Source organism: Labeo rohita, chromosome 7 (genome assembly GCF_022985175.1).
Source record: "Labeo rohita strain BAU-BD-2019 chromosome 7, IGBB_LRoh.1.0, whole genome shotgun sequence".
Lineage (NCBI taxonomy): Eukaryota > Metazoa > Chordata > Actinopteri > Cypriniformes > Cyprinidae > Labeo > Labeo rohita.
This window is the reverse complement of record NC_066875.1, coordinates 39354285-39377080: the sequence shown is the minus strand read 5'-3', so window position 1 is coordinate 39377080 and position 22796 is coordinate 39354285. Positions and strand designations below refer to the sequence as shown.

Sequence of the window (22796 nt, the reverse complement as noted above, 5' to 3'; positions counted from 1 at the left end):
CTATATAATATAATACACCATATAAACCCATTGACAGGTCAAGGATATTTTTATATGTCATTTCCTAATATTACTACCTTTTGTTGAGTGATTGCTATGACAGGAGTTGCAGTGAAGCCGTGTGGTTTAGCAAGGTTGGTAAGGTCATCCTCAGTAACCCCTTCCTCTGGAAGATTTGTAATCTCAACTATATTTTTTCTCCAGGGTATTTCCTTTAGTCAAAGAAACAGAATAGAAGTAGTTGCTTTAACAAACTGAATTGTGTTTATATATGCAGGGGAAAAAAACTGTTTATACAAACAAGACAAAATAACATACCTTCTTTACCAACTTCTTGACAGCTGCTGTTTCTGCTAAATTACACAAACAAATGTTATACAAATTGTCCTGAATGACTATGGGAATAATTACAGTTGAAGATGCAGTCACTTACCTGAACCCTTGGCAGGGGGTTTAGCTTTAGCTGTCTGTACAGTCTTCTTGGGATCACTAGGTTTTCCCTTGGTTACTTGAGAAGTCTTGGAACCTGTCGCCTCTTTAGGTTTAGTTGACTGAGGTGCCTTCACTGGGTTTGCACTCTTTACTTTTGCTGTTTGGGCTGGTTTTGCTGTTGGGGATGGTTTTGTTGTTTGGGCTGGTTTTGTTGATTGAGTTGGTTTTGTTGTTTGGGCTGGTTTTGTTGACTGGGTTGGTTTTGTTGACTGGGTTGGTTTTGTTGTAGTCACCTCTTTTCTGTGACAGGACACAAATGCATTTACAGAACAGTTTGTCATCGCACTTTTCTAAAACTTTTATGTATAATTCTGAAAAATTAAAGTCAACAGTTGTATCTACATGTACTGCAAAACCACTGCATGCATGAGAGCTTACTTCTTAAGAGGCTTTTCTGTCTTGACAGATTTTCTTCCATCATCATCTCTTGCATCCTAGAAAAATGCACAAATTGGATTTCATGTCAGGGCTTGGTATGGCTCATCTGTAAGGGACATTAACAAAGAGTCAAACATACCTTCTCCATGCAGACTTTAATAATCTGGCCACGAATTATCAGGTTCTTGCAGTTGAGCAAAGCTTTGGCATCCTCCTCTCTCTCCATACACACTGAGGCCTGGAAGAGAGTATGAACCGCTTTATTTTGCAATAGCTACAACAACCACATTTCAAATGCACATTTTCAGGGCTAGTTTTACTTGTGAAACTACCTGAACTGCTCTGCACATTCAAAAAACAATGCAAAATAATATAATTTATTTATACCTCTCTAATCGCCTTGAGGAGGATGGCAGTATAAATCTTGCCAAAAGGCTCAATGGCATCAGTCAATTCTTTGCTGGTAGTCCCATGAGGAACTCCTATGAGCCTCAACAAACAGGATGTGCCAGGGGCATCCTTGGGTCTTGGCTTCACATCGTGCAGAAACAAAGATGGCAATTAGATTTCATGCATAATTATTAATACAGATACACCATCGCTGCCGTTCAAAGTTTGAGTTTTTTTAATGAAGTCTCTTATGCTTATCAAAGTTCTATTTATTTGATCAAAAACACAGAAAAACGGAATAGTATGAAATATTATTGCAATTTAAAATTTAAACTGAATTTATTTCTGTGATGCAAAGCTTCATCAGCCATTACTCCAGTCTTCACTGTCACAAGATCCTTCAAAATCATTCTAATATGCTAATTTATTATCAATGTTGGAAACAGTTGTGCTGCTTAATTTTTTAGGGAAAAAACGTGACTTTTTTAGGATTCTTTGATGAATAAAAAGTAAACAGAACAGCATTTATTTAAAATGGAAATCTTTACTATCACTTTTCATCAATTTAACACATCCTTGCTGAATAGAAATATTAATTTCTTTCAAACAAAGAAGAAAAAAAAAAAAAAATTACTGACCGCAAACTTTTAACAGCAGTCTATATTTTTACAAAACATTTTTATTTTAAATAAATACTGTTCTTTTTAATGTTTTATTCATTAAAGAATTCTGAAAAAGTACCACAGGTACCAAAAAAATATTTATTAAGCAGCACAACTGTTTCTAAATAAAAATAAATAAGCATATTCGAATGATTTTAGAAGCATCATGTGACACTGAAGACTATAGTAATGATGCTGAAAATTCAGCTTTGCACCACAGGAATAAATTATATTTTAAAGTACATTCAAACAGAAAAGCACTACTTTAAATTGCAATAATATTGCACAATATTACTGTTTTTTTCTGTATGTTTAACCAAATAAACACAGCCTTGATGAACAGAAAAGACTTCTTTAAAAACATTAAAAATCTTACTAATCCCAAACTTTTGAATGGCAATGTACAATCATCTCTACTTTTTTCAAAAAGGTCTTCTACTGACCCTGATAGAAATACGACAATAAAATGCCCTTAAAACCAAAGTAATGAAGAAACAAACATTGTGTGACTGCAATAAAAGGACGTACCTTTGGAGTGCTGGAGGACTTTGAGGTGGAGGTTCTGCTTGACTTGGAGTACTCAGTTCTCTTAGGAGAAGACGACCGTTTCCAACTACTGCTGCTACTGCTTGCCTTTGATGAGGAAGTAGTGGTACTGCTTTTCTTCTTCGCTAGCTCAGCCAGCAGGGCTGGTGCCAAGGATTTCACCACAGCCTTCAAAGTATTACTGTCTGTGATTGAGGACAGCTCAGCTGTGGGTAAGAAAAGAACGTCATGCATTAGTACACCAACTGATTTGAAAGCAAACTGTTTATTACACTGCAATGAAAGGTCTTACTTGAAGACATGAGTTTCATGGCCAGTCGTTCACTACTGCTAGATCTCTGCTGCCAGGAGGGGCTGCTCCGTCGTGGGCTCGAACGGCGTACAGGAGAGCGCCTACTGTAAACTGGAGACCTTGACCGTTGAGATGGTGGACTGCGGGACCTCCGTCTGTAAGGACTGCCTCGAGACTTCCTATGGGGAGACCGGCTGCGACTCCTGGAACGCCGGTACCTTCTAGGGCTTCGAGATCGAGAGCGGGATCGGGAGCGAGAGCGTGAACGGGATCGCTTACGACGGCTTGAGGAGGAGTCATGGTGCCGCTTCGGACTGGGGGATCTGGAGTACGAGTGCGAACGGGTGTGCCGCTTTGAGCTGCTGTGTTCTGATTTGGGCTCAGGTCTGTGGACGATTGACACATTTTCAAGTGAAATATTGAGAATTACTGTGAACTGTAAGATGAATTTCTAGACCTAAATGTCCAAGATTGGAAATGGTAGGGATTTACCTTGAAACAGAGACAGCCTCAACATTCCAGTCAGGATATCTATAATAACAAAACCCGAGTTTTCCGAGAGCGAGAAGATAAGTAAACGAGAAATACTCCAATGGAATTCTTGAGCAATAGAAGCCAATCATAAAAAAAAACACTCACTGCTTCCTAAGACGTCTACAACTCTCAATGTGAAGATTTGTGTTCTGATGTTCAAGCCAGTCCTGTGAACAAACATAAACGCTTTAATTACCAATGTTTTTGCTTTAATTACCAATGGTGCTTTAAACAGTGCAACTGATTATAAAAAAGATTCACAAAATTCTGAATATAGAGCTAAAAACCTTCAAAAAAGAAAAAAAGAAATACCAGAAGTCCAAATTTGTGACATGATAAAGTCTTATTAGAATAAAAAGTCCATGATTTTCATGACAAAACTTTTTTCCCAACACGAAAAAGTCCAAAGCGTTGCTTCAGGTATTATGAAGATGGAGACTCCCATCTGCCATTTGTCTTCAGCATTGTGGAAAGTCATCAGGTCTGCCTTCACAAAAGGTACAGTATGTTTTCAGCCAGTCCAAGTTTTAAAACTAGGTTTCAACAAACTGGTTTTTCATCAGGCTTCCCCCAGGTTTCCAGAAAACTGACTGATAAAACTCCTTCTGAAACTGCAACTGGCTTAGTAGTCATGACACAATTCTTTTCCCCAGCCAGTTATTATCTTCTCTGTTTACATCAGCTAATTTTTTTTTAACCCACAATGAGGCAACTGCACAATTAATGAGCAACTTAAGTTAACAAACATTAAAAATTCATTACAAGTTTCTGACATTTTATTTCAGTTAAATTTAGTACAGTTTTAGCTCAAACATTTAAATGAATAAAATACTTCCACCAACACATTTAAATGAATGAAATAGCAAGTGAGCCCCCTTACATACAACAAAGCAACAAAAAAAATGTATGCTTTCAAATGAGGCACTACTGGGTAAGAAGATACTCACCTTAATCTGGATACATTCAATGTTACATAGAGAGCATGTATGAGGAAAGATTCTTGGCGTAGCTGCAGAGTAATCGTTCATCATGGTCGGCGTCGGAAGCCTCTTTGCGGCGGGCGCGCTGATTGGAGGTGAAAGGAACGGGATCCAGTTGGCACCCGGACCTCCGGAGATGTCATCAACGGTCATCATAGGAAGAAGCGGAGGCGGTATCTGCGAAGGAGGTCGACTGGATGGCGGCAGAAGAGGCTGGGAAGCAGATGGTCTTGCTGGAATCGTCTTAGTGGGTCTCGGATCTGGAGGTTTCTGAAGCTTTGGAACTTGTACAGGGCCTGGAGCTGGCTGGGGATGCTTTGTGATGTCCATGCCACTGAAGGACGGTCCAGAGACCTCCCTCACAAACTTCGGTGACTCTTTAGGCAGGTGTTCGCTTGCATAGCCATCCGGGCTCTCGTCAGGATAGCCAAATTTACTAGAATGTCCATAGTCAATAACTTTGCTGTATTCAGATCTCGCATCAACGTCCCTTTTCACTTTACGCATTCGGATGTCTCGTAAAATAAACGGCAGGTTGTCAGGAGTCAGCTGATCATCTGGATAGTGGCTTAGAAGTTCTAGGTCCTCACTGGAGAGTCCAAAACTTGCTAGGATGCTGCTGGCACTTTCAGAGGTGTAGCGTGAAGGCCGCTGTTCTGGCGGATGCTGGCTGTCCAAACCACTTGATCCTCCAGCAAAACTCGCAGACGGGAACAGCTGCGAAGAACCGGAAGGACGATCTAAACTTGAAGATCCAAAAAGCTTGCTTGGGGCTTGGTACATGGACCAGTCCATTTCATCAGATCGCGAGGTCCCTGAAAAGCCGCTCCCGGAGGAAAGCATGTCATCCCTTGTATCCTCTCTCATGCGGGGATCTGCTTTTTTGGGTTGCTGGAGTATTTGTGTGAGAAGGCGAACTTCCTCACGGGCTCCCCGGAGGTTCCGGTCAATGGCGGCTTCGAGATCTGGGGAAATCTGCGACTGGCGTCCCAGTGAGAAGGGTTGGTTGACCATCAATCCCCCGCGAGAACCGGACATGGAACCTGGGCCAAGGCGGGCTGCCCCCAGCTCCATTCGAGGCTGTGAACCAAGACCATACTGGCCAGGCACGACGGGTCTCTGACCACCAGGGAACGGCCCTCCCCGGGGATTATATAATGGGTGCGACATGGTGACCTTGAGCAAGTTGAGCAAGGTCAAAGCAGGTGAGGCAATTGCAGGCGGAGGGACGCTTGTGCCAGCAATTGCATTCAGCTGGTGCAGTGCCAACTGAGTCTTTATCTGTGCCAACTGGAGGGAGACAGGGCCTAAAAGCGGCAGACTCCCAAAATGCCTCAATGCAACAGGGGGCACACAACTTTCCAAGAACAATGAAAAGCTGGAAAAATTAGGGGGAAAAAACACACAGATAGGGTTATTGGCTTGTCGTCTTCATGTCCTCACACAGAAATGGCAAAACGGATGCGACCATTTTCCCCTTCTGTCACACACTCTTAAATCTCCAGCTTCATGGGATTTAAACAGGTTTCCATGTCTTCACTGAAGAAGAAGAAAAACAGCAAGCAAAAAGGACAAGACAGACAAAGGAAAATAATATCACAGTTTAGGAGTATCTTTGCACAACTTTCATGCATGAGTTTTAGTAGGGTTCTTTTTTTTGTCTAAATGTGAACAGGGAGGGACAAACATGCCTTAACACAGGACAACATGATAGGCCAGACTGTACATTTGTGGATGTGAGGCAACTGTAATTTATTAATAAGCTGTGAGCAGTACTTTGACATTTTACATTAATGCTGGTTTGATACAATTAGAGTCTGGACCATCAATATTGTCCATCCCTGTCAACAAAGATCACTAGGGTGATTTGTCTTCGTGAACAGTTTAATGAAAAAGGAAAGTGAGAGACTAAGAATCTACTTTTGTTAAATAATAAAAAAACAAACTACAGAGCTGTTGCACTAACCATAAAAAAAATAAATTTCTAAGCAACAAGGGCTGTTTTCCAAGAGCAATGTTCTCATTAGGCATATAATGCTTTTCTGAACAAATACGCAGTCCAGATCAAATAAATATGTGAGTGGTGTAGCACTACAGTTAATCTCTCTCTATATTAAGTTTTTATATAAAAGTGTCAGAAAGGTCAACAGGAAACAGCATTCACCACCCATTCTACTTCTATAATGTCACATATTTCCAAGTTAAAAAATAAAAACTGTAGCAGGACATAATTGTACCAATGGGAACAATTTCTTTTCAAAACTTTTTTTGATTTGCAATCACTGCCAAAACCTTAGTTAACTGGCATTTGAAATTTTACCATTTTTTTTTCTAAATACAAGTTATTGATCTTATTGTGAACAATCTGTCCAGACGTGTTACCCTGGACCACAAAACCAGTCATAAGGGTCCATTTTTTTAAAACAGATTTATACATCACCTGAAAGATGAATAAATAAGCTTTCCATTGATGTATGCTTGTTAGGATAGGACAATATTTGGCTGAGATACAACTACTTGAAAATCTGGAATCTGAGGTTGCAAAAAAACTTTAACATTGTCCAAATTAAGTTCTTAGCAATGCATATTACTAATAAAAAAAATTAAGTTTTGATATATTAATGGTACAAAACTTTTAAAAAATTATCTTAATGGAACATGATTGTCACTTAACATCCTAATGTGTTTTGGCATAAAAGAGAAATCGATCATTTTGATTCATACAATGTTTTGTTGGCTATTGCTACAAATATACCCGTGCTACTTACGACTAGTTTTGTGGTCCAGGGTCACATAAGTGTGTGAGTGATGGACCGATTACATTTGAATTAAATATTATAAAGCATTTTTTTCCTCATGAACAATGTGCACTAATGAATTGTGCACATCAAGACCAATATTACGCATTAAGTAAATGAAATCAATTTTGATTTTAGAATTCTCTTGATAAATCTGAATAGGCTGATTCAAAACATTCATATACAAAATTTAAATGCAGTAGTCTACATATCAAAATTTAACAGAACATATGCACAATTGCATAATCAAAAATCCATCTGAAACCCTAAACGACTGGGTTTTCGTTTGCACTTATTGTCATTACTCTGCAGGAAGTGTTTCTAAGGGATAATTTACTGCAAAACGAAACTGAGACGTGAGCCCGCCATCCAGCGACTGAACACAAAATGTCCACTGAACAGTAGCCATTTCTGATAGTAGGCCTAAACCTGTATTAAATGTCAACCACTGGACACTAAACAGACGTACTCTTCTGATAATTAAGAACGACAAAGACACACAAGGTGATGTTACAACCCAACCTCTGCTTCAGTTCCACCCTTGACAAAATTAGAGGGCATTAACTCATGCAATATCGTGTAAACCAATATGTGCAATATGTGCTAAACCCCATATTTGTCATGAGACTGAACATCTGACCGATGGATTGTGAATCATTAAACCCAAACAACAACCTATAACGCTCCCATTACGAAACATCTCGCGCTTACATCGCGAATTCGAGTGTCGATCATTTTAATGGAAGCGTTATAGTCTGTATGGGGTGTTAACTCGATTTTTTTTGTGGCCAGTGTACCTCATACAAAATGCAAACAATGTATAATTGCATGAAACACGCAGTACGAGTGATCTGATGGACAGATCGTCCATGAAATCAACCCCGACACATGCAGGCCTCCGGCTCTGCTGCTTCGCCCTGTATATCGTTTACCCCGATCTCAGTCGATGTCGTTATTTTACAATTGCTTTATTCACATAGCATTCACCATATGTGCACTAGAAGTGCTCTCAGTACAATTGAGATCCGCTACAATAACATACCTCGTATTTTAATATGTAAAATCTTACTGTTGAAATCCGATGAAGAAAACGCTCTGCTTTCGGGGGACGTTCGGCTCGCGTCTCAGACGTGATCAAACGATTGAAGAGTTGAGCCAAGAGCCAGGAAAACCAATCAAACTCGAACTCTCGTGACGCGGAACACTTCCAGTCTTTGAATTGTTACCTAAAGACTAATCATTTCGCAAGGCTGTTGCACTTTTTGCACAGTAGTTAAAGAGAGACAGGTTTTACGCCGTTTCTTTGGTATTGTTTTTTTTTTTACTGCAAATAAAATAACAACAATAATTCGCCCTCTTGCATTCAGAAAAGAGATCGTTGTCTTTTAAGGAAGTCCAGGAGATGGCAGTGTTGTTATTTTTGAGACTTGTCTGTCTTACAGGCAAAGCCTGGTGCTTAAAACATCACGTTTAAACAATGTAGGCATTTCAGTTCCCATAAACTTTAATGAAGCCATGTATCTTTAAGTAATGGTGCGTGACTGATGATGGTTCATCTGGAGCAGGGGCGTTTCTAGGATTTTAAAACATCTGGGGCTAGTGGTAGTGGGTGGGAGCTCACATCATGCTCACGTAAGATTTTGTTAGACACAAGTGGTTGAACCTGGATCCTTCTAGGTGGGGGCATTAAACCGAGGGTTAAAGACCTTGTCACACTATTAACAATAGTAAATAGTAATCACTGCAAACAGCAAATATATCAAAGTATTATAACAAAATGAAAACATTACAAAAACATGTTAGACAAATAAAATAATACATTTGAAAATGTATTTATAACTGTAACAAATATATAGTTGCATGCAAAAATAGGGCCCTATTTTTTACCCCAAATTCCGTTTTATTTTATTTTTTTTCAAATTCTGTTTTCTGTTTTCATTTTTCTGGTCTTCTTTTTAATGGTTAAATGTAATTTTATTAATCAAAATGTAATTAATCATGTGTAATCAATTAAAGCCATGAATCTTATACAATTTACCGTCAATTTATCAAAAGTTAAGAAAATGTACATGTTTGGGACCCTATGATATGTGAAATATTTACGTTTTATTGTTACTAAATATGTTTTAGCATGTCTGTTTATTTGAATGCATAAAAACAGCTTTTATTTATTTTTACAGTAGCCTTATGGAATTCTGTGTTGTGGGTATAAAATAGGTATAAAATATTTATTTAATTGATATTTTAATGAAAATTATATTTTATTTTTGTGCAGATAAAGGGAATTTACTACAAAATGTAAAACATGGAAGAAATATTGTGTGAAAAAAAAATGTATACATTTTTTATTAATTAATAGTAGTAGGCACGTACATTATACTGAATGATGAATAAAGTTAAACCGAACTTTTATTTTGACAGGTTGCCGACTTGCTGTGAATACTTTTACATTTCTGTGGATATATTTGACGCTTGTTTTACTCAAATGAAACAGTGAAATGCTCATGAGGTGACTAATGTATTTATGTCCTCATTTAGTGAAACGGCAGACGCTGAAATCACTGCACGCGTCAGTATTACATGTGTAGAAAACGAAACGCGCATCTGCGCCGTTGATTCATAAAAAGACACGCAGAACATGCAGGATTCATATTTAAATATTCTTTTGCGGCATAGTATTTACAGATACTAGTCCACATTGCGACTTGATTTAAGTTTAATGACCAACTTTTGATTAATAAATTCAAACTTTGACAAGTTCCGTGGAAATCATAGGGCCATACAAAAAAAAAAAAAAAAAAAAAAAAAAAAAAAAAAAAAACATTAGGGGCTGGAGTAAAAACTTTCTTTTGATTAGCCCTAGCAACGCCCCTGAGTATGTAGAAACAGCTGTAAGTACCTTAATAATTGTACTTGATTGCTATATTCACCTTATTTTTCAACGCAAAAGTTAGTGTTTTCTGTGAATGTGCGATACTTCCGGTTCATTTGCCGCTGTGGGGAAATAACGAGAAGAAACCAGTGGACTCATAATTAAGATAATATATTAAAATAATATGGTAAGACACACCAGTTTGCAAAATCAAGCAGCAAAACGAGGTGTTTTGCACAGCTAAAATAGTTGGATTGGACACATTCGATTTACTAATGTCCACTGCGCCGCTCTTAATAGGAAAAATAAACTGGATAAGTAGGCTTAGTTTTGGGGAATTTGTACTTGAGTACTAATTACATTTTCATTGTAAAATCATACTTTTGGCTGGTTATAAATACTTTTATTAACTTGAATGAAACAAGATATTTGAATGAATGAAACAAACCCATTGTCTCTTAATTCTATCAAGTTTGTGCATCTCACGTTTTAAACACTAGGTGTTTTGGCTTCTGACTGAGTTATATTTTGGAAAACCCAAACTAATTAAGTACAAGTTTCCTTTAAGAAAAGCCACTCATAATCAGATATGCTGAAGTTCAGAATTGCTTCATGTTGATGTTCTTGATATCTAATCCTCGTCACAAGGTCAGAGATGTTGGCACACTAATGTCTCTCTCAAATTTCTGCCTCTGAACCTCTTTATTTCATGCGTCAACAGTCTCACCACAGTTTTTAAAAGAAAAGTAAACAAGTTTTAGATCTTTCTAGTCTAATAGTCTATATTTATATTTATTTGCTTGTTAATTAGATTACTTTAATGATATTTTGTGTGATATCACTTATGTATTACCATAATGATTTACAAGAAATATTGCATTGACTACGTTGCTGATTAGGTTCAGGTTTCAACTAACTAATGTCGTCACTGAACAGAGTAACAAGAGAGCTGTTATTCAGCTAAGGTGAAATTTATGCCAAGTGTTCTGGCTCAATGTCATGACTGGCAAGCAACTTTATTTAACCCTGATGACCTCATGCAACATTATTTTTGACCATTGCCAAACATTTAGATATTAATAACCAATGTTTCCTTTTTTAAGTATTTCCAGCTAAGCTTATTTTAGGTGTTTTTTTATGTAAAAGATAAACAAGTTTATAATGTCTTATCTGAGCAATAAACTAAATCTTATTTTAATCACTCTAATAGAAAGCCAAAAGCTTTAATGGAACATGACTGCTTATCCAGTCAGATGCATTTTGTTTTGTATTTTTAAGCGATGTAAGGTTATGAGAAAACACACTGATCCCTCTCTTGGCATCATTTCAGATCAGACTCCATTAAGCACTCCAGAGAAGGTGTGATACGTGGCTGACGACGTCAAACATCATGCACAAGTAATACATATGCTGTACAGACACATGCTGTCCTTCCCATAAATTATGCGTGATAGTGTGTACCTGTCACATTTTCCTTGCTAGTATACTGTATACACTGCTATTCAAAAGTTTAGTGTCAGTAGGATTTTTTTGCTATTATTCTACAAACCAAGGACACAATAAATGAATTATGACTTTCACATTGTTAAAAAAAAAACAAAAAAAATTTAAATGAATTCTGTAAATCAAAAAAATGGATAGTTTTCACAAAAAAGAATAAATAAATAAAAATATTAAGCAGAACAAATGTTTAAACATTGAACATTGAAATGTTACTTGAGCACAAAATCATCTTATTAGAATGGTTTCTGCATCTTTACTGCCAACATAGGAATAAACTACATTTTAAAATACATTAAAAGGTATAAAACAGTTTAAATTATTAATGATTATAATTTAAATTATGATAATATTTCACAATATTACTGTTTTATTGTATTTTTGATCAAATAAGTGCTGCCATGGTGAGCATTAGAGACTTCTTTCAGACTTCTTACCATCCTAAAACTTGTGATTTCAACTGTATTGTAGGTTAGTAAGCACAACACACTTATGGCTTGTTTAATAAGCCATTTTTTCCTTTTTATTTATTTATTTTTTTTTTTTTTTTTACCATATGTGATCCTGTACCACAAAACCAGTCATAAGGGTTATTTTTTAAAATTGTGATTTATACATCATATTTGCAACTCCGGAACCTGAGGGTGCAAAAAAAATCAAAATATTGAGAAAATCGCCTTTAAAGCTGCCCAGATGAAGTTTTTAGCAATGCATATTACTACTCAAAAATTATGTTTTGATATATTTACGTAGGAAATTTACAAAATATCTTCATGGAACATGATCTTTACTTAATATCCTAATGATAATCGATCATTTTGACCCATACAATGTATTGTTGGCTATTGCTACAAATATACCCGTGCTACCTATGACTGGTTTTGTGGTCCAGGGTCACCTATGGCCATAAACTAATCAAATACTCTGTCTGTTCCATTAGTCTGGCAATCCGAAACTCACACCTTGAGTATTTACAGTGCTTGACCACATGCTAATCTACCAGGCAGAACTTGAGATCAGTTAACCAGGAGAGCGAGTCTGGGCTCTGCTTCCCAGAAACATTATAAGTGGATTGTAAAAGTGATTCGCGCCAGTGTTTTCTATGATCTATTTAGATTTCCAGTGCTTGGGAGACTCAGCACTTAGCAGTTAATTGCAACGGAAGACACAGAAGAGAATATTGCTTTCACACATACTTCTAATCATTCCGTTCTCCTCTGTCCCTCTTTTGCTCTCCATATCTTTCTCACTGGCCCTGGATTATGTCCAGGTCCAGCATAGTGACAGACCAAAATCATTCAAGCACCAGGGGCAAATTTCAATCAATAACAGTTTGGGCACAAAGAGAGAGAGAGAGCTGGCCGTATTACAAATGCTCAGACATGAGCGGCAGAAAGAAAAAGAGACATGATGAAAGGTGTCATTTGCACTTCAAGCAAGAGCACAGGGCTTAGACAAACTGGTCGCCCTTTTCATCCCTTGCCCTTCAAGCATTATTGTGGCAGAGAACTTTGCACATACTTTAGATACATTATCGACAACTGGCATGACACCATTTGTCCTTGTCTGGCAGGACAAATGATGTGGACTGTGAGGGGTCCCGTTAACAGATAACTAATTAAATATAACAAGAATAAATGCCCTCCAGGGGTTGAGGGAATACCTACTACTCAGCACTACTGGACAGGCTCTCCCAGGAGTCCTTCAGTTCTTAAAAGGTCACGATAACATGATGTCCTCATGGCAGATGCAGCTCAGGCTACAAATATTTTCAGTTTGCATGTAACCCACTGGGTCTTATTTTAGACGTCTAGGTTTACTGTGACAGATCAAAGGATAATTTACATTATATATACATGACTACTGGTCATGTTTTATGGACAGGCCAGTTGCAATGAATTCTGTAGTGGTTATCGTTATACATTTTAATATGAAAAGCATATTTTGGTTGTTCAAGAAGATTGGTGAATAACATTATGTCACTTAAAAGAATAGTACACCCAAAGATGGACATTTGCTGAAAATGTGCTCACCTTCAGGCCATCTAAGATGTAGATGAGTTTGTTTCTTCATCTGGCAAGATTTGGAGAATTTTAGCATTGCATCACAGTGAATGGGTGCCGTCAGAATGAGAGTCCAAACAGCTGATAAAAACATCACAATAATCAAATTCAAACGACTTTAGCGCATCAATTAATGTCTTGTGAGAAATAGCGTGTTTGTAAAAAAAACAAATCAAACACAAGGCATTTTATTTATGTCTGGCCATAATACAAGTTCAAAAATCCATTATAATGCTTCCTCCAGTGACAAATATATTGTGTATATACACATGTATATATTTTTAAAAATATACTTGAAAAAATACTTGTATAATTTATATTATATATAAATATTTTCTATATAGATATATATTTTTCCTTAATATATACATGTGTGTGTATTTATATATACACAATATGCACAGCGCACACACATATAGTATGTAAAAATAACTTTTATTTTAAATGTGATTAATGGTGATTAATTCGTTTTGCAACCAACATTTGTTTAGAACCGTTTTTGCTTGTAAATGGGCTTGATCTTAAGACTTTTTACTGGAGAAGGGATTATTGGATAGAGAACTTGTATTACCTGAGGATTATTGTGTTTTTATCAGCTGTTTGGACTTTTATTCTGACGGCACCCATTAACTGCAGAGGATCCATTGTTGAGCAAGTGATGTGATGCTAAATTTCTCTAAATCGGATGAAGAAACAAACTCATCTACATCATGGATGACTTAAGGATGAGTACGTTTTCAGCCAATTTTTATTTTGGGGGATATATTCCTTTAAAGAAATTATGTTAAATGTAAAATTAACGTTAATGTTTTGGTTTGGTTGTCAGTATGAAAGCATGATCCTCTCACAGCATGATTCCTTATGGATGTCTACTGGTAAGCTCACAAGTTATAGTTAATGTTTCCGTAATGAAAGCTTCATTCAAGTGGGACATGGTCTCGTCACCCCATCCAAGATCTTTCAGCACCTCGGCACCTTCTATTTCAGAGTACAGACTCACACGGATAAACACTTACACACCCTCATGCAACCATAACCCCATAACCTTCTCCCACACCCATGATCTCAGAACTGTGCTGGCGAGGCATTTTGTGGTAACAGTGTCCACAGATATGTTCACCATCTTTTCTGATGTAACTCAAAACAGCTTGTTCCTCATTTCAGTTGTCCTCATCTAACTCGGTTTCTTCCTAAGTCTGGTCAGGTTAAAGTGTTTGGTAATACTAACATTTTTTGAGCTATGGTGGGTTGTATAATATATATATATATATACAAATAGATACATAAAATATTTTAAGAAAAAAGACAACTTTTGGCAATTGATTTTGAATAAATATATGTAGTATTTTATAGGCGGATTGTTTTAACAATAGTCAGAGTGATATAAAGTTACTGTAAGTAAGTGAGGCAATAGTCCAATAGGCAAGCTGTGAACACCTTGTATTTGCACTTGAGGTTTGGGTCTGGCTGTGTTGACATGACACCTTTTAAATCAGCATAGCTTCTCTGAATTACCTTACACAGGGTTTAGGGGTTTCTGTTCAGCACTTTTGGTGCCAGTGCTGCATTGCTACCAAAAATGTTACATTCACTGGTCTTCTTGAATATCCATTTTTATGCTCTGCAAACATTTTTATGTATTTCATGTGTGTATTATTGTTGCAAATACTCCCAAACTATCATCAGAAAGCCAAAAAGAGGCCAAAAACATGACAATACAAAACATGAAGAATAGCAGGCAGTGTAACTGTTCAGGACAAATGAGGGACTCATGAACAAAAAACTGAAAACTAAAAAATAAAAAACAGAGCTGTGGATCATTCACGTAACAACACAGTATTAAGAATCAAGGTTATGTAAACTTTTGAACAGGGTCTTTTTTAAAAAAAATCAGCAATTATTTTCTCTTGTGGACTATATGTAAATGTCTATTATGTATAATATCTTATTCAGGTCAGTACTAAATAAAAAAAATAACATGCATTTTGTATGATCCCTCTTATTTTGGTAAAATAACTTACATTTTGCTGATTCTGCAAGATATATAAACTTTTGACTTCAACTGTAGCATGTTTTCCTAAGATATTAAGCTGTTTCAACACTGATATTAATAAGTAATGCATCTTAAGAACCAAATCAGCATATGAGATTTCTGAAAGATTTCTGATTGCTGAAAATTCAGCTTTGCCATCACATTATTTTTGGATCAAATTATTGCAATTAATGCATTAACCCAAACTTTTTCCATGCTAGTGTACTTATGCGGACACTTACTATACTATAAGACAATGTGTACTTCTACTTGGGCAACTGTTAGGGCCACAAGCTCTTAACATTGCCCACACACAATCACTGTAAACCATGCATACCCATAAAGCATATCCAAATACATATGTAACCTTTCTGAAAGAGGAACCCATAAATCTTGTTAAGGGGCCCAGAAATAAATATCCACTACTGACCATCTACGGTCCTTATGCCGTTAAAACTGAACCAAGGTCTAGAGCCAAGGTCATGCCAGCATGTGCTAAGCACATATTTGCAGATCCTACAGGATATGTATATACTGTATGTGAATACACATTTTTAGTAGTTTCCAAGCTTGTTGTTACTTGTGACAAGGTAATATCACTCTGTTTGCGTGAAAGGTGAAAAGGAACCACATGAAAGTTTGTAGTATTCAGTTTCTGATAACAGCTAGAGCCATGAGACTACAATTAACACATCTAATTCTGCCAATAAATCTAGCCAAGATGTTCAGAATAGTCTGGTCAGACTTTCCTTCCCGTATTTATCTTCAGGTTGACTTCATACCATCAGATTTTTATTTATTTTTTTGTATATTGAAAAAGTGAATTATCGTTACCTTTCAGAATTCTAAGCAATAGTTAGCATAAACACACAATACCAGTCAACAGTTTGGTATAATTAAGAATGATTATAACTGGAGTAATTGTAGCACCCTCACCGCCTGATGAGGGGAAATAAACAGTTATAGGAAAAAAAAAAAGAGACAGATTGCTGGAAATTCAGCTTTGCCATCACATGCAAAAAAAAACAAAACTGTTATTTTAAATTGTAAAATATTTCACAAAATTAATTTTACTCTATTTGCGATCATAAATGCAGCCTTCCTAACCATTAAAGACTTTTTCAGCAACATTAAATATCTTAATGATTCCAAACTTTAGTAGTGTACAGTTGTTTTTTTTTAACTGCTATTTTATTGGTTCGAAAATAGGTTTTTGTCAAGAATAGGTTTTGTCAAGACCTAATTTGGAAGACACAATGACACATTAGTTGCCTCATAAACTTCCAGTTTTAAAGGATACCACAAAAGTGTCCAAAAATTTTACTGTATGTGTGAGGTCTACAAATTTGGCCTTTTAGTTTACAGTAGTGTTGTTTCGAGGTTTTATGCCATTACAAAGAAGAAAAGCAATCGTAAGAGGGAGAGGAGGGGGGAAAGAAACCCTAATCTCCTGGTATTTATTTTGTCAACGTTCAATCAAAGGCATAAGCCTGTGGCTGTGACTACTTCCAGAACAAACAAACCAGTGTCATAAATCTTTTTCAGACTGTGTTCATCAAGCCATGGGATCATCACCATAGCTTTATGCTCCAGGCCATATCACTGGATGTCAGGGAAGCAACAGCAGATTGTCACCTTCTATAACACAACAGTCCACATAATTGTTTTTCGAAGATTCCTTCACTTACATTTCATCAGAACTAAATTGATTGTCAGCTAGCAAGTGACTAATGCAGTGAAGGTCATCATTCAGCATGGTTTAGCTCACTATCTTTTAAGTCATGAACTTTTGTTGTTTGATGAATTTACGAGTGTAATCATGTGTTGTGTGTAGCTGCGTTATTGAGTTTGCATTCAGCTGCTTGACATGACTGGCCCGTCAGCTCAAGGGTCTATTTGGAGCAAGCAGCACGATGTGGTAGTGTAATCCAGACAGACAGCAGGAAGACATTGTGTTTTTTGCCTCATGTGAAATGTGAAAGTGTCATGATTATCTTTAAATGCAGAATTTGTTTGCTAGCAAGGTAGATATGATGAATATGCAGTTTTGATGAGCATAATGAAAAGTTGAGGTAATAATGATACTTGAGCAGCGATGATGATGATGAAAGTGACAAATAAAACAAATGATTTACAAGTAAAAGATGAGCTGTGGTAATGTGTTGGGATGGCAATGGAATATCAGTCTGAGCATAATGGAGATGCTGGAATTTACAAGAATACCACAGCGGACACATTGTGGGCTTCTCCAGACAGTCTCGCCATAGTCCCACACAACCATTATGAGCAAATGTCAATGTCAAAAGCTCAAGTCAAAAATGAGGAACAATGAGCAGTTACATGTTACAGTAATGCACTTGCAATGAAAGTACACAAGCCAAATCCCTTAAAGAGTTTAAAAGTGGAAATATGAAGCTTGTATTTTTGTTAAAACACTTACACGACTTAAGTATAAAATCGTTATTATTTATTTTGTAATGCAGGCTCCAGCCCTCCCCCGTGGTCCTAAAGCAAGTATAGAAGATGGATGATGGATGAAATGAAGGAAGGACAGAGGGAAGAAAGTTATCTAAGTCATATTTTTTGAGGTAAGAACATCTGGTTATGCATTAAAGGGGACATCGGATGCAAAATTCACTTTTACATGGTGTTTGCACATAAGTGTGTCTTAGCAGTGTGTGTACACAACCATCCTACAATGATAAGGTTCATGGTTCAAACTAGGGCTGTCAGTGATTAATCGCGATTAATTGCATACAAAATAAAAGTTTAAGATTGCCTAATATATGTGTGTGTACTGTGTGTTATTATCATGCATATATAAATACACACAAATTAATGTGTATATATGAGAAATATGTTATTAATATACAAAATGATTTTATTTATATATAATATAAATTATATAAAAATTATAATAAATACATATGCTTGTAAATATTTCTTAAATTATACATGAATGTGTTTGTATTTATATATACATAATAATTACACACACATATATTAGGCAAACTCAAACTTTTATTTTGTATGCGATTAATCGCGATTAATCGTTGACAGCCCTTAGTTCAAATGCTCACTGATGCTTCAAAAGGAAACACGATGCATTAAGAGCCAGGGGGTGAAAACTTTTGAACAGAATTATTTTGATAAAATATCTTTTTTTTTTTTTTCATTTTGTACTGCCTTCCTTCTGGAGCATCAGTGAGCGTTTGAACCTTCTGTAATAGTTGTATATGAGTCCCTCAGTTGTCCGCTGTGTGAGAAAATGGATCTCAAAATCATACAGTCATTGCTGGAAAGGGTTTAATTACACAAAAATGCTGAAAAACGAAAAAAGAATTTGTGGAACCTGTTCTGAAGAACAGCAGGCAGTTTAACTGTTCAGGACAAACAAGGGACTCATGAACAAACCAAAACTAAACAAAAAAACAGTTGTGAGATCATTCAGGTAACAACACAATATTAAGAATCAAGCGTATGTAATCTTTTGAACGGGTTCATTTTTATTATTTTCTCTTGTGGAGTATATGTAAACGTCTTTTATGTGGAATATCTTATACAGGTCGGTACTAAATAAAAAATAACATGCATTTTGTATGATCCCTCTTTTTGCAGATTCTGCAAGGTATGCAAGGTATGTACTTTTGACCTCAACTGTATTTATTATCTATTGCCTTGTCCCTCCATTATATGTGTAAATGTTATTTTTATAGTTAGTTATGTAATAATTTTATATAAATGTATGATATATTTCTATGATATATTTATACATTCAATATTTTAATATTAATTCTTTTTGTAGTAATCAACTTTATGCCACAAATGCTGTCAATAGAGTGAACTGTCAAAACTGAAAATTGTGTTAGAGCAATGCACTTATGGTCACTGCCCCAGACAGCAGAGGAAGATCCATTGTTAGCATGAAGAATAAGGGAGGAGAAAAGGATGTGAATTGGAGAGAGAACAACAAAATCCTTTCATCCACAGAATTAGTGGGTTACATCAACCAGTTCAGCTGGGGATGGAGGGGAACATACCAAAGCGACAATCAGTCCATAATCATTGATCTTTTTTTTTTTTTGAATAGTCAAATACTGCAAACATAAAAATCAAACATACAGTTCCTAGATTTATTCAAACACTGATGTTGTTTCTTGTTCTATTTTGATTGTCTCCTTCATAATATGCCAGATCCTGTATGTGTAATGATATCTGAACCAGTGTTAATCTGAGTTGAGTGACAAGAGGAATGCGGTATGGAGTAAGCAACAGTATCCTCTAGTCATGTGATCCAGACAAGAAATCTAGGCTGCAAATGTGAAACTATGAAGCGCACGAGAACAGAGTGTGGTTTCTTAAATATGTCTCTAGTTTTATGGCAAAATAATAATTTATTAAAAAAAACATCTTTCTCATCATCATTAATGTAACAGTTTCTACAGATATATTAAAACAACTTTGTCTAAATCTTACGTTGGGTCAAAAGGTTCAAAAGTGCATTTTGTACATGATAATGACATTTGCGTAATAAACTGCAGACACAACAGGTGCTGGTCAGGCAGTGGGAAACCAACCCAAAGCTAGAGACCATTATAAATGAATACAACATGGATTATATAATTAGACTATTGCTATCAGGGGATACTGACTCACACCAAAGGAATGAAACCAGACATGACAAGTCTATGATTATAGATGTCTTCACTAGCAAATTAGATTTGATGTGACATTGCCAAAAATCTTTTTAAAGGCATTGCAAATTATATTAGAGTTAATGCTAATTCAGACTACACCGCAGAAAATCATATTCTTTAATGAGTATTTTAGTCTAGTTTTTCAGTTAAAATATCTAAAAATCATGACTGAGCAACACTGTGTAAGACATTAAGACTTGGTTTCATAGCTTGTACCTTGAACTTGTAACTGAACTTTTTATAGTCAAAAAGCAAATGGAATTTGCAAACTTGTATTAAAGATTTTCTAATATATAGTGTTGCTCTTTAAATACATTTTTCTTGTTTTAAGAATTTTTAGTCCTTCTCTGCAGTGTAGATAAATAATCACTGAAAGTTGTTCTTTTAACTTGTACATTTGGAAAGTCAGTTGATTCACCGTTAACATAAAGTTTAGGACAAGACAACCAAAAACAAGCACATGAGAAGGACACAAAACACAACACATCTCACATCCAGACAGGTTAGCGAATTAAACAGCATAAGAGGGGAGACAAACACAAATGACATTTCTTAACTGTCTTTTTTCTCTCTTTTTCATGTCCAGCATTTCAAGCCACACATTTTCAAACACACTTATGCGCTGAGTCTGGATCCGCTCCTACCATGAAGTAAATCACAACTGATCTGGAATCAGAATAAAAGGTTGGTGGTCTCCACTTACCTATTTGGGGCATTTGGTTGGGAGAAGAGAGCCAGGCTATTGGCCTGTTTGTTGACATTGTTATTTGTGATAGCATTTGTTGAGCCATCTTGGGAATTGAGTTTCTTATTGCTCTTTATCATGCTTCCGCCCCAGAAAAGCTGAATGGAGGACAAATGTGCTCCTGTAGCACTCACACCTGCTCTGGGCCCCAAAGAGACCTTAAAATCCACAAATAAATCAACCCACGGGAATATAGAGTCTGAGATTCACAAAACGCTTTCAAAGGATGAAAAAGTTCAACACATGATGAATGCTGGTTGTTGTGGATAGTCCTAGGATGATTGATTGGTTGCTGATCCTTACCTGGAGGTGCAAACAGGGTATTGTTTATGGGTTGCTACATTAAATGGCCTGGTGAAAGGGTAATAAATAAGTGCTGAGAGTAACGGGTCACAAAAAGGCAAAAAAGTCCCAAAATAATGATCCAGAGAAAATCTTCATTTGACGTGCATTGTAGAAATTTTTCTTTCTTCAACAAATGATTTGATAAAATCAAACTGGCATTACCTTGTTGACAAAACTGACACTTTCATATGCTGCAAATACTCCTTTAAAAAATGGAAAGTCTCAAAACAAAGAGTTTATCCATCCTATGTGTCTTCGCTGACATCTTTTAAAGATCAGGGGGAGATTGCAAAGGGTGTCCTGGGATTTCAAGCCACACGGCTTCTGCCACCCAGATCAGTCAGCTGGTGTAGCTGGGCCAAAGTGTCACATGCCGGACGACTGTAGGGAGGGGAGAGAAGGGCGATCTTGTGGGAGAGAGAGAGAGAGAGAGAGAGAGAGAGAGAGAGAGAGAGAGAGAGAGAGAGGTATGGTATTTGCCTCTCTCCCTGCTTGGTAGCAAAGGGTAATTTAAAGAGACATTCCTTCCTTCTATATCCTATGCCCCCATTCCTCTCTTGCTTTTTTATGCCTGTCTTGTTCTCATAGCTAACTGCTGACCCCATGTGTTGGCTCAGTCTCTTGCAAATTTTTATTTAAATAGATATGATCACAAGATCTCTCATTGGAGTCATTTGAACTATTTAATTAAAATATCCCACTAGTAAGATTAGCAGCACTCCATTTTGTCCAACATTTACGGTCTGGAATTATAGTCAAAGATTGTTCACCATTCAAAATTAAATTTAGAATGCCTTCTAATTCCCACTTTAATCAGTTGTGAATTGAGATTAGAAAACAGAATGTAGAATTCCAATTTGAATTTAAATGAAAAGGAGTTAAAATGAAAATTTGAATTACAAGACATTTAAAAAACTTTGAAGTTTGATAGGCCTCATGGAAGGATAAATGAAGAAGCTCATTGTAAAGCATTACAAATCATAGTATAGGTTTTGTAATTGTACAGTCCAGTTCATGTATTTGAATGTATGCCCTGTCAACTGTGCCTCTATGAAGCCGCTATGAATTATCTTAATCAGATCCGGAATGCAAACTTATCCTCCGCTCAAAGTCAGCTGTCACTAGAGGCTCCAGAGATGGAATATCCTAATAAGTGTGTCCTGTGTGAGTAGACAGGTTCAACCGTATCTCTGCCCCCTCCAAGCACTGGCGGTAAATCCCTCCCTGTTGACCAGATATCAATTACCATACTCTTACTGTGCTAAGATGAAAACTGCATAGCTGAAAATGTAGTTGACAGAACAACAGAAAGGGCTGTTAAACATATAAAGTCCCATTCTTTCCTGTATTAATTTCCTGTTAAAACAAGATGGGGTGGGACATAATAAAAGGGCATGTTCTTTTAGGGCGCAAGCACCTTCGGGACACAAATTAAGATATTTTTGATGAAATCCGAGAGCTTTCTGACCC

The 22796-nt window shown here is 36.5% G+C and overlaps 1 protein-coding gene across 1 annotated transcript in view; it reads right to left on the bottom strand.

Moving 5' to 3' along the window:
- znf638 (zinc finger protein 638) overlaps positions 1-21472 on the bottom strand; it is a 29532-nt gene extending 8060 nt beyond the window's left edge. Inside the window, 12 exon segments of the mRNA XM_051114149.1 lie at positions 78-212; positions 319-353; positions 434-732; positions 871-926; positions 1010-1108; positions 1258-1401; positions 2451-2674; positions 2761-3146; positions 3253-3291; positions 3400-3461; positions 4242-5652; positions 20940-21472. Of these exon segments, the coding sequence (XP_050970106.1) occupies positions 78-212; positions 319-353; positions 434-732; positions 871-926; positions 1010-1108; positions 1258-1401; positions 2451-2674; positions 2761-3146; positions 3253-3291; positions 3400-3461; positions 4242-5652; positions 20940-21061 (3012 nt within the window). The 5' untranslated portion in view covers positions 21062-21472.
- Positions 21473-22796: the final 1324 nt, after the last annotated feature.